The sequence below is a fragment of the Eleutherodactylus coqui genome, chromosome 2 (assembly GCF_035609145.1).
Source record: "Eleutherodactylus coqui strain aEleCoq1 chromosome 2, aEleCoq1.hap1, whole genome shotgun sequence".
Lineage (NCBI taxonomy): Eukaryota > Metazoa > Chordata > Amphibia > Anura > Eleutherodactylidae > Eleutherodactylus > Eleutherodactylus coqui.
The window spans coordinates 10,257,202-10,274,386 of record NC_089838.1 but is presented as its reverse complement, the minus strand read 5'-3'; the positions used below and the strand labels follow the sequence as shown (position 1 = coordinate 10,274,386).

At 46.4% G+C, this 17,185-nt stretch overlaps 1 protein-coding gene across 8 annotated transcripts in view; it reads right to left on the bottom strand.

Moving 5' to 3' along the window:
- Positions 1-17,185, bottom strand: part of DGKI (diacylglycerol kinase iota) — a 249,655-nt gene that overhangs the window by 59,868 nt on the left and 172,602 nt on the right. For 4 of the 8 annotated variants that reach the window (XM_066590336.1, XM_066590337.1, XM_066590338.1 and 1 more), the window contains exons 16-21: positions 16,223-16,278; positions 15,731-15,793; positions 9,084-9,157; positions 8,877-8,988; positions 5,639-5,838; positions 1,593-1,655 (exon numbers count right to left, since the gene is read on the bottom strand). In XM_066590336.1, the coding sequence (XP_066446433.1) occupies positions 1,593-1,655; positions 5,639-5,838; positions 8,877-8,988; positions 9,084-9,157; positions 15,731-15,793; positions 16,223-16,278 (568 nt within the window). The remainder of the gene's footprint in view (positions 1-1,592; positions 1,656-5,638; positions 5,839-8,876; positions 8,989-9,083; positions 9,158-15,730; positions 15,794-16,222; positions 16,279-17,185) is intronic. The other 4 variants (XM_066590339.1, XM_066590333.1, XM_066590334.1 and 1 more) reach the window with 1 other exon arrangement.

Genomic DNA, 17,185 nt, shown 5'->3' with positions numbered 1-17,185 from the left:
GGCTCCTGCGCTGCTCTATGGGATATATGTGTGCAGCTCCTGCGCTGCCCTGCGGGATATACGTGTGGGGCTCCTGCACGGACCTGCGGGATATACGTGTGGGGCTCCTGCGCTGCCCTGCGGGATATGTATGTGGGGCTCCTGCACTGGATGTGGCTTCTGTCGGAGTCGCTTGTCTGTTTACGTGGACAATTGTAGCCACTTGCCACCGTCCATGATTAATAAGCTCCCTTGGGCCACCGCTGCGCTGTCTGGTGTGGGCGCCTTCTATGACGCACTTCCGGAACACAAATGACACTAACCCCCACGGTGACGGCCAATACTCCTTTTTTACTGACCTCACTAATGGGCTTTAAACCTGCATATCCCCCTTTTATTAAGGTTGCGACTTGACTACTGACGGCCCGGCTCCTGCTGTAACCACCAGGAGAGGAGAAACCTCAGATCCTGGCAGTTTAACCCCTTACATGCCATAGTCAACCGCAAGTGCAGCATGAAAGCAGATGACAGAGGAAGGGGGCTTCTTCTGTCACCCACTGGCACCCTACAGTGTGATCGCAAGGTACCAATGGGCTCCTATGGCAACCAGAAGCCTGACAAAGGCCTCCATGTCTGCCATATAACTCAGCCTATTATACCCCACCCCCCACAGAGTCTAATCGGCTGCTGCCATTGGTTTAGTAGAATGCAGTACATAAGTAATGCAGTGTACAATCCTAGCGATCAAACAATCAGATCTTTCAGGAACAAAAAAATGGTGTCAAAAAAGCTCAAAAAAGTTTAATTTAAAGAAAAAAAATACCTACTCCCCCCCACCCCCCAAAAAAATTACCAAAAACTTTTAGTAAAGGAGCACCTAATCGGTATGAACGCATTGGTAACGACCCAAACAATGAGAATAGGGGGCATGGCTGCACAACCTCAGACATGGACCGTCCCATCCGGCTGGCGCCCACTAACACTACCCCTTCGAACTCCGTTAATTACCGTCGCCTCACCATGAGCACGCTGGCCAGTGCTCATCCTCACTCATAAGTTAGCTTATACAGGTGTGGGCGCTCCCGAGCCGTCCCCCGGAGGTAACGCGACTTTTTCATCAATCTACATACTGCTATCCCATGACTTTTGGCACATCAGGTAAAGGGATGATGTGTTTTCAGCCTTCCATTCACTGACAGCAAGAAGAGATCTTACAAATCGAAACACAGAGTACAGTAGAAACTTGCAGAACTTTCCATGCTAGAATGAATATCATAGTGGAGTCTCTTTAAGAAGTCGATTGCCCATCCATGAGAGGAGTGAGGAGCGCCGTGTAATCACAACCTAATTGTTCTCCATGCAGATTTGCTGTTCTCTCTGACAAGCTGGCGGCTCGCAGACAGACAATCGTTTGGACTGAGACTCGTCTTTTAATAAGTACAAACTCATCTCAAGAGCGAAGAGCCTTGTGGGGGCGCCGGAATGATGAGACTGGCACGGGGCGAAAGCACGGAAACAACAAGTGAGTCATAAGTAGAGAGCGGGCAGCTGAGACGCTGTGAGAGGGGAGGAGGAGCTGCCAGTCGCAATGACCAGGAGCATGGCATACTTACACAGTGAAGGAGTCTGGGGGAGCGGAGACACGTCGGTGGTCAGCGGTGGGCACTTTATGGACACTGTGGCAGACGGCACAAAGCCAGCACAAAAACAGAGTGCAAGCCAGAGGTGAGAGAGCATGAAGAGGAGAGAGAGAAGAGGAGAGACAGACACACAACAGATTAACAGGAACAAAAGGAGTGTTACACAACTGATGGAGTGACACCCATGCATCGCTCTACAGGACGGCCCGGGCAATATTACAGCGCATGGCCCTTTAAGAAAACCTCCAGTAGATACCCATTTCTGGGAAAGCTGGGTGACAACCAAGATGGGCGGAATTACAGCTATGCCCTGTCTACATACTGATAGGTTTGCCATTCAGGATACTAGAAAAGTTGCTGGTCATATGGGGGGGGGGAGGGTTATACAGCTTTCCTAGTATTCTGAATGGCACATTAACTAGAAATGCCATCATACATGCCCTATTTCCCTACTGTTGTAGAACTAGGCAGATTTGTCATTAAAGGGGTTGTCTGAGACTTTTACGACTGATGACCTATCCTCAGGATAGAACATTCGGAATTTATCAGTCAGCTCCAACACTTGGGATCTCGGCTGCTCAGCTGTTTGCCGGCTCCGCTGTCATTGTGGATGAAGCTGGAAGCAGACAGCTCCGTCCATAGTGCAGAGGCCTGAGCTGGTACTGCACGCATAGCTCCCATTGAATTCAATGTGATTCTCTCACTAGCGGACCCAAACATTTCTCAGTAAGGCTCCGTTCACACTTGCGCTCTGGTGTCCGGCTTATTTCCGTTGTTTGGCTCCATCCTCGGATATAGTTTAATCCCTTTCTGCCCTGGGACATAAATGTACGTCCTGTCTGGGGTCCCTGAAGATAGATTTACACTTACGTCCTATGGATCAGCAGCGTCTGCAGCGAAAGCGGGCTGTGACTCCATTCTCACACTGCAACAGTAGGGATCGGTGAGAACACCGAGCCCCGCTGTTAACCCCTGAAGGTTCATCGCAGCATGTAAAGGCTTCACAAAGGAAGGGCGCAGAGGGACGACATTTGGCATTGCAACCGCACACTAGGCAATAGAATCTGGGTCTGCCATAGTCTATGATCACTACTGTTAGCGATAATACTTAGCATCGCAGGTTCAAGTCACATAAGAAGTGTAAAAAAAAAAAAAAAAAAAAAAAAACTGTAAAAAAATTTAAAACATTTTTAAAAAAACAAATAACAAAAAAAACGGGAAAAAAAAATAAAATAAACTGACCCAAAATTCTTTTTTTTTGTTAATTTTGCCTTGCTCAAAAAAAGCTGTATGTCCCCCGAAATGGGAACAATAAAACAGGGCGCTCATCTCACAAAAAACAAGCCCTCACACGGCCGCGTCGACGGAAAAATGAAAAAAAAGTTATGGCTTTTAAAAAGTGTAAATGAAAAACATCAAAAAAATCACTGTCCCCTTAGTCACAAAACAGACCGTGTCCTTAAGGGGTTAAATGAAGCGGTTTGCCAGTATTTACAAACAATGGGCACAAGGAAGGTTCCGGTCTGCTAGTGAGAGAGTCGCCCGGTGATATCCTGCAGGGCAGATCTACCATTGTAACGACGCTTCTGTTGGTTCTCACTCAGCTTTTCTTGGATCCCGAGCGGCAAATCTACATAAAAATGGCGCACTAAATCTTTGGCTTGCCATTTATGATGCTAGGAAAACGGTAATGGTGACCGTACTGGCTGTTACCCAGCATTCCTAGCGTCCATGGCTATTCAGGGTGACCTTTCAGAAGAAAAATGAATCTATATGTCATTGCGTGTCTGTGGGTACCTGTTACACGGACTCGGTGACGTCCGCCATGACTGCCCGTCATTTCTTCCCAGACTATCGCCCCCCCCCAGTGAAGCGTATGAACACCACTATGACAGCGAGAGGTGAAATGTAAAGGAAAATGATTTCCCGCAGCGTCCTGTGGAATATCCTATCCCATGTAAAAGCGCCCTTAACCCTGTCCCGCCACAGGACCACTGCTACTGCTAGGGGGCCAATGGTTGCCATGGCAACTGGACAACAGACAATGGCTTCCTGGTCTGGTATGGCCTATGTTCGCTGTTAGAGATGAGCGAGCACACTCGGTAAGGTCAGTTACTCGAGCGAGCCTGGCTCATCTCGTGTAACTGCCTTCTCCATGTGGCAGATGTTTCCTTCATCCCCGCTAGTAATACGGTGAGAGTTGCCTGTGATTGGCTGAGCACCTCGGCCAATCACATTCAGCTCTTTCAGCAGGTGGGGATTTTACATCCCTGCCTGCTGATAGATCAGCACCACAGAGCTGGGGACAGCAGGAGAAGACATGGCTGTGCCCAGGCAGCTGAAGGGAGTCGAGTATCTACTGTTTTTGTTTTTTACAACACCTTTACTGGATTTGCAGGGAAGGGCTTATATTTAAAGCCCTTCCCTGAAAACAATTGACGGAGTGCCGGCAGCAGAATCCTCTACCGCAGCTGACATGTGTGACAGCTGCGGTAGGAAACTGAAGAATTCCTCTGCTGCATCTGTCACACGTTGCAGCAGGGAATTCTTTTTACTAGCAGGGATGAAGGAAACATCTGCCGCATGCGGCAGATGTGTTCTTCATCCCCGCGGGGGACACGGCAGCTGTGGAGGGTAAGTTTATTTTTTTATTTTTTACACTAAAATTCTTGTTTTTCAGGGAAGGGCTTATATGTAAAGCCCTTCCATGAAAAACAATGCAGGGAGCCGGCAGACCATTGTTTTCAATGGAGACGGCGGCAGCAGCCACGGCTCCATGGAAAATAATGTGTGCACTCCCTGTGGTGCACGCATGTCCTATCTTCGCAGGCACACGCCTGTAAAGCACAGACATGTGCACACACCATAGGGAATGCATTGGGGCTTATAGACGTGTGTTCTTGTGCGTACGTATGCACACACAAAATACACGCTCGTCTGAAGCGACCCTAAAGGAGGATAAAATAGTTTTAAAAAGCCAAAGTGATTAAAAAAAACAACTTTCCCCTTTCTGTCCTTTGTAAAAAAAAAACAAAAAAAAAACCAACTTATAAATATCATCGTTTCCGTAACGACCCGTACAGTAAATTGAACACACTTTTTATATTGCTGTAAAAATAAAAAAGGCTCGAAAAAAAAACGACCCAAAATGTTTCTTTCTTCCTTTTGCCTCTCAAAAAATGCAATAAGAGGGATAAAAAAAAAGCCGAATGTGCCCCAATATGGTACCAATAAAGACTACAGAAAAAAAAGCCCTCGCAGAGCTCCGACGGCGAAAAGATAAAAACAATATGGAATTGGGAACACGGCAAAACAGCAAAAAACGTTTCCACCCAAAAGTGGAAAAACCTAAAAGCACAGATAATGTCGGTTCTAATCTCACCTGCAGTAAGAATGTATCAGGTCAAAAAACAAAGAGAAAAAAAAACTCTGGGTGTTTTTTCTCCCTGCCCTATACAAAAAAGTAAAAGTTTTACATCGTGTGAACCCAAAAACTGCACCAATGAAAACTGCAGCTCATTACGCAAAAAGCACCCCTCATGCGGCCGAAGTGACGGGAAAAACAAAAGTTATGGCCGCGACTCTAAAGGGTTAAGTGATCCGCCATTCACAGTTCACTGACATGAATGGAGAGGTGGAGAGCACACATGACCAGCGCTCCATCACGGCCCGCAGCGGTAATACTCATCCTGTGGATTGCGGGATAACGTACTTTGGCCCTTTATTCTGAGGGATGCTTGAGAACATGTTCTGCTTAAACACTCTGCGCTGTGGTCACGGCACTCCAGATAAGCATCACACCGGTGCAAGGCCCGAGGGGCGATGCATGACATGAGGTCTCCCTCCTTGGTGTTCTATCAATGCCCCTGTATATGTTTTGGCCGGCGCATCCGTTTAGGGTCGGCAGGTTAAACTTTCACTAAGTTATAAACCAATATTTCTGGCAGAGCCTCCAAAAAACTTAGGACCTCCAAAGAATACAATGTCTATCTGTTACCACCGGGGGCGCAGTGACTCACTCATTCAGCAAGGGCATGGATGTTCTTCTCTTGCTCTTCTGTACCATATTTGCTTGGTTCCTTAAGCATATGCGAATGAGGGAGGGGGCGAGGCGGCAGGGTTCACCATCTACCTGCATAGGGATGGCCTTGTAGGTCAAGAGAGTCACTTCCCTGCACTGGTGAAGTCTCTCTCCGTGCCCACCTACCTGCAGGGCAGCCTGAAACACAAAGGACACCGATCATTGCTGGAAACACAATCAACAGGCACTGCCTTGTCTATGCAAATAAGGGAGATGGAATAAATCCTCCACGGTGCCACCTATGGAGTCTCCTCACTCACCGTATATAGCTGCTCTCCCTAAGGAGAAAAGATTTCTGACTGCCTGGTCTATAAAACACCTTGTATATAGTGATATGGAGCATGCTGGCATAACCTGGGTATCTCCTGTATATAGTGATATGGAGCATGCTGGCATAACCTGGGTATCTCCTGTATATAGTGATATGGAGCATGCTGGTATAACCTGGGTATCTCCTGTATATAATTATATATGTACAGCTGGTATAAGTTATACATCTCCTGTATATAGTGATATGGACCTTGCTGGTATAACCTGGGTATCTCCTGTATATAATTATATATGTACAGCTGGTAATAGTTATACATCTCCTGTATATAGTAATATGGAGCATGCTGGTATAACCTGGGTATCTCCTGTATATAATTATATATGTACAGCTGGTATAAGTTATACATCTCCTGTATATAGTAATATGGAGCATACTGGCATAACCTGGGTATCTCCTGTATATAATTATATATGTACAGCTGGTATAAGTTATACATCTCCTGTATATGGTGATATGGAGCATGCTGGTATAACCTGGGTATCTCCTGTATATAATTATATATGTACAGCTGGTAATAGTTATACATCTCCTGTATATAGTAATATGGAGCATGCTGGCATAACCTGGGTATCTGCTGTATATAATTATATATGTACAGCTGGTATCAGTTATACATCCCCCTGTATATAGTGATATGGAGCATGCTGGTATAACCTGGGTATCTCCTGTATATAATTATATATGTACAGCTGGTAATAGTTATACATCTCCTGTATATAGTAATATGGAGCATGCTGGCATAACCTGGGTATCTCCTGTATATAATTATATATGTACAGCTGGTATAAGTTATACATCTCCTGTATATAGTGATATGGAGCATGCTGGTATAACCTGGGTATCTCCTGTATATAATTATATATGTACAGCTGGTATAAGTTATACATCTCCTGTATATAGTGATATGGAGCATGCTGGTATAACCTGGGTATCTCCTGTATATAATTATATATGTACAGCTGGTATAAGTTATACATCTCCTGTATATAGTGATATGGACCTTGCTGGTATAACCTGGGTATCTCCTGTATATAATTATATATGTACAGCTGGTAATAGTTATACATCTCCTGTATATGGTGATATGGAGCATGCTGGTATAACCTGGGTATCTCATGTATATAATTATATATGTACAGCTGGTAATAGTTATACATCCCCTGTATATAGTTATATGAAGCATTCTGGTATAACCTGGGTATGTCCTGTATATAAGTATATATGTACAGATGGTATACGTTATATATCTCCTGTATATAGGGATATGGAGCATGCTGGTATAACCTGGGTATCTCCTGTATATAATGATATATGTACAGCTGGTATAAGTTATACATCTCATGTATATAGTGATATGGAGCATGCTGGTATAACCTGGGTATCTGCTGTATATAATTATATATGTACAGCTGGTAATAGTTATACATCTCCCTGTATATAGTGATATGGACCTTGCTGGTATAACCTGGGTATCTCCTGTATATAATTATATATGTACAGCTGGTATAAGTTATACATCTCCTGTATATAGTGATATGGAGCATGCTGGTATAACCTGGGTATCTGCTGTATATAATTATATATGTACAGCTGGTATAAGTTATACATCTCCTGTATATAGTGATATGTAGCATGCTGGTATAACCTGGGTATCTGCTGTATATAATTATATATGTACAGCTGGTAATAGTTATACATCTCCCTGTATATAGTGATATGGACCTTGCTGGTATAACCTGGGTATCTCCTGTATATAATTATATATGTACAGCTGGTAATAGTTATACATCCCCTGTATATAGTGATATGGAGCATTCTGGTATAATCTGGGTATGTCCTATATATAATTATATATGTACAGATGGTATACATTATATATCTCCTGTATATAGGGATATGGAGCATGCTGGTATAACCTGGGTATCTCCTGTATATAATTATATAAGTACGGCTGGTATAAGTCATACATCTCCTGTATATAGTGATATGGGGCATGCTGGCATAACCTGGGTATCTCCTGTATATAATTATATATGTACAGCTGGTAATAGTTATATATCGCCTGTATATAGTGATATGGAGTATGCTGTTATAACCTGGGTATCTCCTGTATATAACTATATATGTACAGCTGATAATAGTTATACATCTCCTGTATATAGTGATATGGAGCATGCTGGTATAACCTGGGTATCTGCTATATATTATTATATATGTACAGCTTGTATAAGTTATACATCTCCTGCATATCGTAATATGGACCATGCTGGTATAACCTGGGTATCTCCTGTATATAATCATATATGTACAGCTGGTATAAGTTATACATCCTGTATATCGTAATATGGACCATGCTGGTATAACCTGGGTATCTCCTGTATATAATTATATATGTACAGCTGGTATCAGTTATACATCTCCTGTATATAGTTATATGGAGCATGCTGGTATAACCTGGGTATATACTGTATATAATCATATATGTACAGCTGGTATAAGTTATACATCTCCTGTATATAGTGATATGGAGCATGCTGGTATAACCTGGGTATCTCCTGTATATAATCATATATGTACAGCTGGTATAAGTTATACATCCTGTATATCGTAATATGGACCATGCTGGTATAACCTGGGTATCTCCTGTATATAATTATATATGTACAGCTGGTATCAGTTATACATCTCCTGTATATAGTTATATGGAGCATGCTGGTATAACCTGGGTATATACTGTATATAATCATATATGTACAGCTGGTATAAGTTAGACATTTCCTGTATATAGTGATATGGACCATGCTGGTATAACCTGGGCAGGTCTCATGCTATGTGATTTACTCACCAGAGACGCCATAGTGAAGCCAATGACCTCGATATAGCCATCGTCATGCCGTTGAGGTTCAAAGTCTCTGTGGTCACCAGGGTTTCCCCAGGGCATTGTGCCAGCACAGTACCTGGCGGTCAGAGAGTTAGGAGAACCAGTTAGTGCCACACAGTGCCAGATCTACCCCAGACTACGCAGAGGACCCTCCATGAGAGCGCGGCTCACCTGGGGATATTTAAGAAGACAATACACTGAAACTTCAGCTCTTGGATCTTGGGGGTGAGGTCCGTCCCGTCACACTGTAATATCAGGGGAATATATTATTACATGACTACTATAATCCGCCATAACAACAGTCACGGCCCACCAGATTCCATCCCTCTGCCTGATCTTCCTGGCAGCCAATCAGAGTAAAAGAATCCTATCTCACTGTAACCTTTGTGGCTGGCTATTATAGGTGACCAGATGGTGATCTCGGCAGGGAGGGGTCGGACACATCAGGGCCTTCACCCTCACCTATACATTATAAGGCTATGCAGGTATTTTTAACCCTTTAATGACCAGAGCATTTCAAATCCTAAACGGCCGGACGCTTTTCATCATGTGGTGTTTTAATGGCCCTAATTTTCTTCTACATTGGGCGTTGCCCCTTTTTATAATGCTGCTACCTCGAATCACTGCACAGTGCTCATTAAGTCTGTTACCATGGATACACATAGGTCTGCATGGGAGCTGGATGCACAAAACGATCAGAGATTTCCAGTATGCAGTGGACCTCTCCTGTAGGCCTGGAGCCAGACTGCTCCATTCACATTGGCATTCAGTCCGTGCCATCCAGTCGATAGTTGTCCCGTGTGCCCTTACACAGAGGAAACACTGAGGTCGACATTGTTTCGTGAGTAACCAAAGATGTGCCTCTGGTTAGTTAAAAAGTCACCAGCACACCGTATGCTGACCCTATTATCCTAGTCCTTTTTTTGAAACGATCAGTTGATCGTAGCCGGACTTGGTTCTGTTATTCCAGCTACACATTTTCCCTGCAGCGGCCACTACAGGTGAAATGTAGTATTACATAAAGCCAAAGCTATGGCAAGTACAAAGGGTCCTAAGCAGGTAAATCCCCTCTATATGCCCTACTATATGACTAATAAGAAGTGTCAGTTAATTCATGGTGCATTTACCGACTATGCCAACAGGAGCCTCAGTTATGTATCCCGCCCTGAGTGCCGCAGTACTTTTCATTACAGCCCGCGCCGCTGATCAGCATATTTTCCGTTTGCTGTGCAGATTCAATATCTTTTTACTGTGTTCTTTTGGAAATGTGATTATCTTTTGTTCGTCTTCTTGATTGTTTTTTTTTGTGTTTACGTCTAAACGCCGCGTCCCGCGCTGCTCAGTAGAGCGAAGAAAATTACAATATGAGGAGTAAATTGGCATATGTTCTTTCCACGGAGGACTTGAAATTTTCTTAAGCAATAACAAGGAAGAAATAAAATTGCATTATGTGCGAGGAATTAAAGCGTAAGCGGTCGCTAAAAGAAACGTATTAGCAGCAGAGGCTGCGCACTTTCCTGGGGCGCTCTGCTCGGGCGTAGGGCTTTGGGACAAGGATCACTGATCGTCTGGTTAAAGGGTTTCATTGTACCAATCTGATTACTACGGCGGTACAAGTCTGGTTTTAGTCCTGACGGCAGAGAAGGGGAAACGCAGCTGCGCCATCAGGTTATTCCCCAGCTCACTCGGCGCTATTAACCCTTTCCAATCCACCGTCTGATGTCTAAAGACATCCTGAATGAATGCTGTACAGATTCTGATGTGGGAAGACGTCCAGCAGGGTATTCTTACTGTATATTACTGGCCGCTCTGTTGTCGGGGGCCTCTCCAGCGTGTCCAATAACACAATACTGGCTCTAGCCAGCAGATGGCGCCATTGTATAATGGCAGAAAGAGAAAGGCCCCTAGGAAACCCTGAATCCAAAATTGGATTGCAAAGGGTTAATCATATTTGTTTGGTTACGTAACTTTTTATCAATTTTATCAATTCTATAAAAATGGTTTAGGTATTTCGAAAGATCTCATGAATACGGCAGTCGTCAGGAAATGCTGAACATATCCGGGCAGGACAATAGTCAGATGAGGGCGGTATCCAGCCGGCCGCGGCAGCGAACAGCGTCCTAGGGTTAAATATAAAAGCTCGTTTCATCACCGATCCTCGAAACTGTGGGTGGAGATGGAACAAGACACGACTCCGGTTTGTGGGGCTTGGAACATGGAATAAGCTGCCCCCTTTCTTTCTGTCTACTTCTATGGGGATGTTTGATGCTATAATAAAAGCTTTGTTTTTAACTCCATGTGGGTGCTGGAAGAAATGTGATGTTTTGGAGTTGGATCCATCTGTGGCTTCCCTGCTACTCAGATCCCAGGGCGGTGTCCAGTCTGGGTGGGCTGGCTTCACTTTTTCTACTGTTCTTGCTTACACCGGGTGCATTTAAGAGATTGGCAGGACTGTCTCTGTTCCTGAAGACCCTCATGGGGACTTCAGATAGGTATGCTATGTGCTTGGTCCCATCTCTGGGTCTGCTGACCCCCGTTTTGATGCAACTGTTGTGGGCTCCTCCTTGTTCCCTCTCTCGTGTTACCCATCTATTTACCCACTGGCGGGCATGCTCGGCCGTAGGACTATGCAACCAGGTTTTTCGTTCCGACATCACTAACTTCATAGTTTTATCACATCTTTGCCCCCCTGGTAAATTAACGGCTCCACTCACGCCTTGGGAGCAATTGTGCTTCACCACAGCGGCCCCGAGTCACACAGCTTCGTTAGTCTACAATATGCTGATTAGTGGGGAGATGGGGAACCCGGACTCCGGCTATGTGGAGGAGCAGAACTTTTGGGAAGGGGAGGGGGAACTACGAACAAAGGACATCCCTTTTAAACACACAAACTAACTGTGTCGTATCAGTAACAATAAAGTAAAGTAACAGTAAAGTGAGAATTTAATTATAAACGGGTTGGTAAAAACGCCCGCTCAGCTCCACAGAGCTGGGAGAGCTGCAGGAGAGGTCAGTCAGCTAGGGGTGCAGCGGCACCTATGGGGGATGGCCCAGCGCTGCACCTATGGAGGATGGCCCAGCGGCACCTATGGGGGATGGCCCAGCGGCACCTATGGGGGATGGCCCAGCGGCACCTATGGGGGATGGCCCAGCGGCACCTATGGGGGATGGCCCAGCGGCACCTATGAGGGATGGCCCAGCGGCACCTATGGGGGATGGCCCAGCGGCACCTATGGGGGATGGCCCAGCGGCACCTATGGGGGATGGCCCAGCGGCACCTATGGGGGATGGCCCAGCGGCACCTATGGGGGATGGCCCAGCGGCACCTATGGGGGATGGCCCAGCGGCACCTATGGGGGATGGCTCAGCGGCACCTATGGGGATGGCCCAGCGGCACCTATGGGAGATGGCCCAGCGGCACCTATGGGAGATGGCCCAGCGGCACCTATGGGGGATGGCCCAGCGGCACCTATGGGGGATGGCCCAGCGGCACCTATGGGGGATGGCCCAGCGGCACCTATGGGGGATGGCCCAGCGGCACCTATGGGGGATGGCCCAGCGGCACCTATGGAGGATGGCCCAGCGGCACCTATGAGGGATGGCCCAGCGGCACCTATGGAGGATGGCCCAATCAGCTCTCCCCTCATATACTTTAAGTCTTTCCCCTACTTCTGCCTCATCTTCATTTTAGCAACACAATAGATAAACCCTCGACTATGGAAACAACAGACCCCTCCATCTCGGGGCATGTGGGCTGAAGCTCTAAATTATTTAACCCCTTAAGGACCAAGCCCTGTAAATCTACAGCATTTGGTCCTGGGCTGCAATCCAAGCCGATGGTAGAAATATGGCGCGGGATTAAAGCTCCTGCAATGTTAATGCACATAAGGAGCCTCCCAGTGATCAGACTGTAAATAAAACATACTGTAACTAGTCCGCAGATCTACGTGCCGCTCCGTATCTCATCCTGCTTTATGGATTTTTCTCAGGAATCATTTAGGTTGGGTACTTCCAGAATAGTCCTGCTCTGCTGTAAATGAATTGTAACTGTGTCCATCCTACCCGCTTGGTAAAACAAAGCAATCCGGCCCCTAGAAGAAATTGTCATCTTATCCAAGCTAGAGGCAATACAACAGGGTACTAGACCTCCATGCCCGCCAGTATCACATCTTGTATCCAAGCTAGAGGCAGTACAACAGGGTACTAGAGCCTCCATGCCACCCGTATCACATCTTGTATCCAAGCTAGAGGCGGTACAACAGGATACTAGAGCCTCCATGCCACCCGTATCACATATTGTATCCAAGCTAGAGGTGGTACAACAGCGTACTAGAGCCTCCATGCTCCCTGTATCACATCTTGTATCCAAGCTAGAGGCAGTACAACAGGGTACTAGAGCCTCCATGCACCCTTGTCACATCTTGTATCTAAGCTAGAGGCGGTACAACAGGGTACTAGAGCCTCCATGCCTGCCGTATCACATCTGTATCCAAGCTAGAGGTGGTACAACAGGGTACTAGAGCCCCCCACTCCCCATATCACATCTTGTATCCAAGCTAGAGGCAGCCCAACAGGGTACTAGAGGCTCCATGCCTGCCTGTATCACATCTTGTATCCAAGCTAGAGGTGGTATAACAGGGTACTATAGCCTCCATGCCCCCCGTATCACATCTTGTATCCAAGCTATAGGTGGTATAACAGGATACTAGAGCCTCCATGCCCGCCCATATCACATCATGTATCCAAGCTAGAGGCGGTACATCAGGGTACTAGAGCCTCCATGCACCCTTGTCACATCTTGTATCTAAGCTAGAGGCGGTACATCAGGGTACTAGAGCCTCCATGCACCCTTGTCACATCTTGTATCTAAGCTAGAGGTGGTACATCAGGGTACTAGAGCCTCCATAAGCGCCTGTATCACATCTTGTATTTTAATCACTTATATCAATGCTACAGTCATTGGATTATGACGACTTCTAGGGGAGGGATGGGTTAGACGATGGATGTATAAGCTTTTCATGGGTCCATGTAACACGTCTGCATAACAACAAGCCATCCCACATCTCAGCCTGCGTTAGAACCTCACATGGATAGAAGAGTGCGGCTACATGATAAATCACCCCGAACTAGGCTCCTTAGCCATGTCTACCCTCAGCGTGTCCGAGAACATCATTCCATATGTCAGTCTGCTTTACATATATGATAGAAACCTCGGCTGTTACAATGTAAACACAGCAGAACAGAGCCGGGTCCCATCAAAGTCCATCCAAGGCATCGGTGGTTACATGTAGCAGGTCAGCAGGACAACCGGCCATTCCGGTCTCACCATTATGAATCAGTATATACTTAGATGGAACACCTTCTATATACGGGATAGTGCTGCTACATTGCAAACTCCACATAACCGGAGTCACATCCGTGCACGCCATCCGCACCTATAGGGCAGCGGTATAACTCACCATTCCACATCTCATTATTGTTTCAGTATACATTTACATGGTTGGGGTTGTACGGCTCCATTATAAATACCACGACTGGATCCCCCATCCATGTATGGGGTGCAAGGCTGAAGAAAAGACCTACATCCACTTCAGCCGTTCTCCATGTGGCGCCGTCTTGTGAAGTTACATGGACCATCCTCCCTTTCGCTCTGTCTACTACCCTCCGATGCACAGCTGCTCGCCACTAGCCTTCACACACCACACAGCTGCTTGATTCTGGGGTTGTATTTATGATATGAGCTTGATTCTGGTCCCGCATGTGTCCCTTCCTGTCGCCGTATCCAAGTTATGACGTTAGCTCCGATGCTGTACCCACGGACTGCGATCAGCTATGATGCTGCATTCACTCAGTGAGCTCGGTTCTGGAACAGTATTCATGTTCTGAGCTGCGTTCTGGTGCCGGATTTATGTTCTGACCTTGGTTGTAGCACAGGACTTATACTACGAGTTTGGTTCTGGTGCTGTAATTACGTACGGAGCGCGGTTCTGGTAATGAACCTATGTTATAATCTAGCTTTTGGCAAAGTATTCATATTATGAGCCTGGTTCTGGTACTGTATTTATGTTATGAGCTCTGTTCTATTGCTGCACGGATGTCATAAGTGGTTTCGGTGCTAGACCCATTCACAGAGCTAGGCTCTGGCGCTGTATCCATGCGGCTCTGGCGCAGCACTAATTAACTGAGCTGTTCTGGTGAGGGCATGCTGCCATCCTGATGCTTAACAGGCAGACTGCCCATCAATGCAACATATATAACTATATTCTCACGATCGGGGTGCCAACTAATTATGCAGAGTGCCATCCTTCTGAGGCCGGCACTCGTATATGGAAGCTGTCCATGGTTACACATAGCAGGGCAGCAGCACACCGTGCCATTCCACATCTCACATAATCAGCTTTTTCTTGGTCTATGCTGTATTTAGGTGCAGAGCAGGGGCGTAACTAAAGGCTCAGGGGCCCTGATGCAAAACGTGAGCTGGGGCCCCCCTCTATCTGTACCCGTACCCGTACCCATACCTAAACCATGCTGCACAGAGACATAACTTGAAGCTCCTGGGCCCCAATGCAAAACCTGTAACAGGGCCCCCAACTAGAATGCTTTATTCATAGTACTGGGCTCTCTATATGGAGAAGAGAGGCCTTATGGGCCCCCTAAGGTTCCTGGGCCGGGGTGCAACCGCATCCCCTGCACCCTCTATAGTTAAGCCTCTGGTGCAGAGGCTACTATGGGGGGTCTGTACTGCCACATTGTGAATAACGGAGTCCTATCCCGGTAAAACAATGACGAAGCAAGTTTCGTGACATTTCGGCACTCACCACAACTTTAACATGTTTGGATAAATCTCTAGAGCTCCTCTGTAAAAAGTCGGAGAAGGCAGCCTGAAGAGGAGACAGAACGTATAGAAATGGGGTAAAACATGAAACTGTGGGCTCAGCCGATAGTCATCAAAGTGCAACTTAGTGTAACCCCCCTCTGTCTAATTATACTGTAGGTTCAGCTGCTTTTGGCCTCCATGCTTTGCACTGCAGCACTGCCTGTTGAACTTGCCAGCTCTATATAAGCACAAGCAGACCCTGAGCTGATTTCCATTACAGCGTAGGCAGAATCTGCAACCTGCAAGCAACTAAGAAGGTAGTGAGGGATGGGAAGTGACCAGGTAACGATGGGTGGTGGGCTCAAAGTGGAGGGTGAGGCCAATTTTCAGATTTGCTATTAGGTCCCCGAGATTTCTGTATACACCCCTGAGTCTCGGGCACCATCATCAATGGCCCAATGTGAAGAGGAAACCCGCCTGGCGGGACACTTACCCCTGCATAGAACATCTTGTTGCGGAAACGACTGTTGAATTTTTCGGGATTTGCTTCTGCAAGGAAGAGACAGCAAAATATCCATTAGTAATGCCAGCATGCGTATATAGCACTTCCCAGGATATAGCCCCCCCCCCCCCCCCCATCTTCTCTCCGGACGTCTTAATGGTGTGATAATGCAGCAGGGTCCTTTTAAGTTACTTTATGAGCATTTATTTGATTAAGTCTTCATGACAAACTCTGCTGGAGGCAGAAATACAATATCAACCATCATCAACATCATGTAGTGTGTGCAGATACAGAATAACAAGGAGGCATCCGCTGTACTCTGCTGCCCCCTGGTGTCTGCTCAATGGAATTACACTACTAGGATTTTATTACTGGATAGATTGGATGGATCCTTTCCCTGTATGGAGATTCTCCCCGTGACCGCGGAGTGCGGCATAAAATCATGGGACAAGTGTTCCACGGATCAGTTTTAGTGTGAATCCACTGAAAATCCAGTGATCTGAACGACTTCCAATGACCGTGTTGATTGGCACTTCGGCACAAGCAGCATGAATCGCTGACCCCTTCCTGTCAGAACATGTCAGCACCTCCATCGATTCTACGGTAACTATAGAAGCTTCCTGTCCGCAGGGGCCGATATTCCTGCAGAGCGATTTCATCGCCCAGTGGAATCTACACCGCAATGATCTGCTGCGGTTCTGAAGGACAAAGGAGTCCAACGCTACGAGATGGGGGTCTCTAGTAAGTGGGCATTCCTTGAGGGTAGGTGCTGTAGATGGATAGATAGCTGCAGCCCCGGTGAAGGCTGTAGTCTCCTCCTATGGAGTCCTGTGATTCGCAGCAGCGGCTGCGTTACTGTGTGCAATGAGCCGAGCCACCACTGCCTGCTGCATTATCCACTTGAAGAGCTCTGGCTTCACTCCATTACACACAAATGTAACCAATTTCTACCCG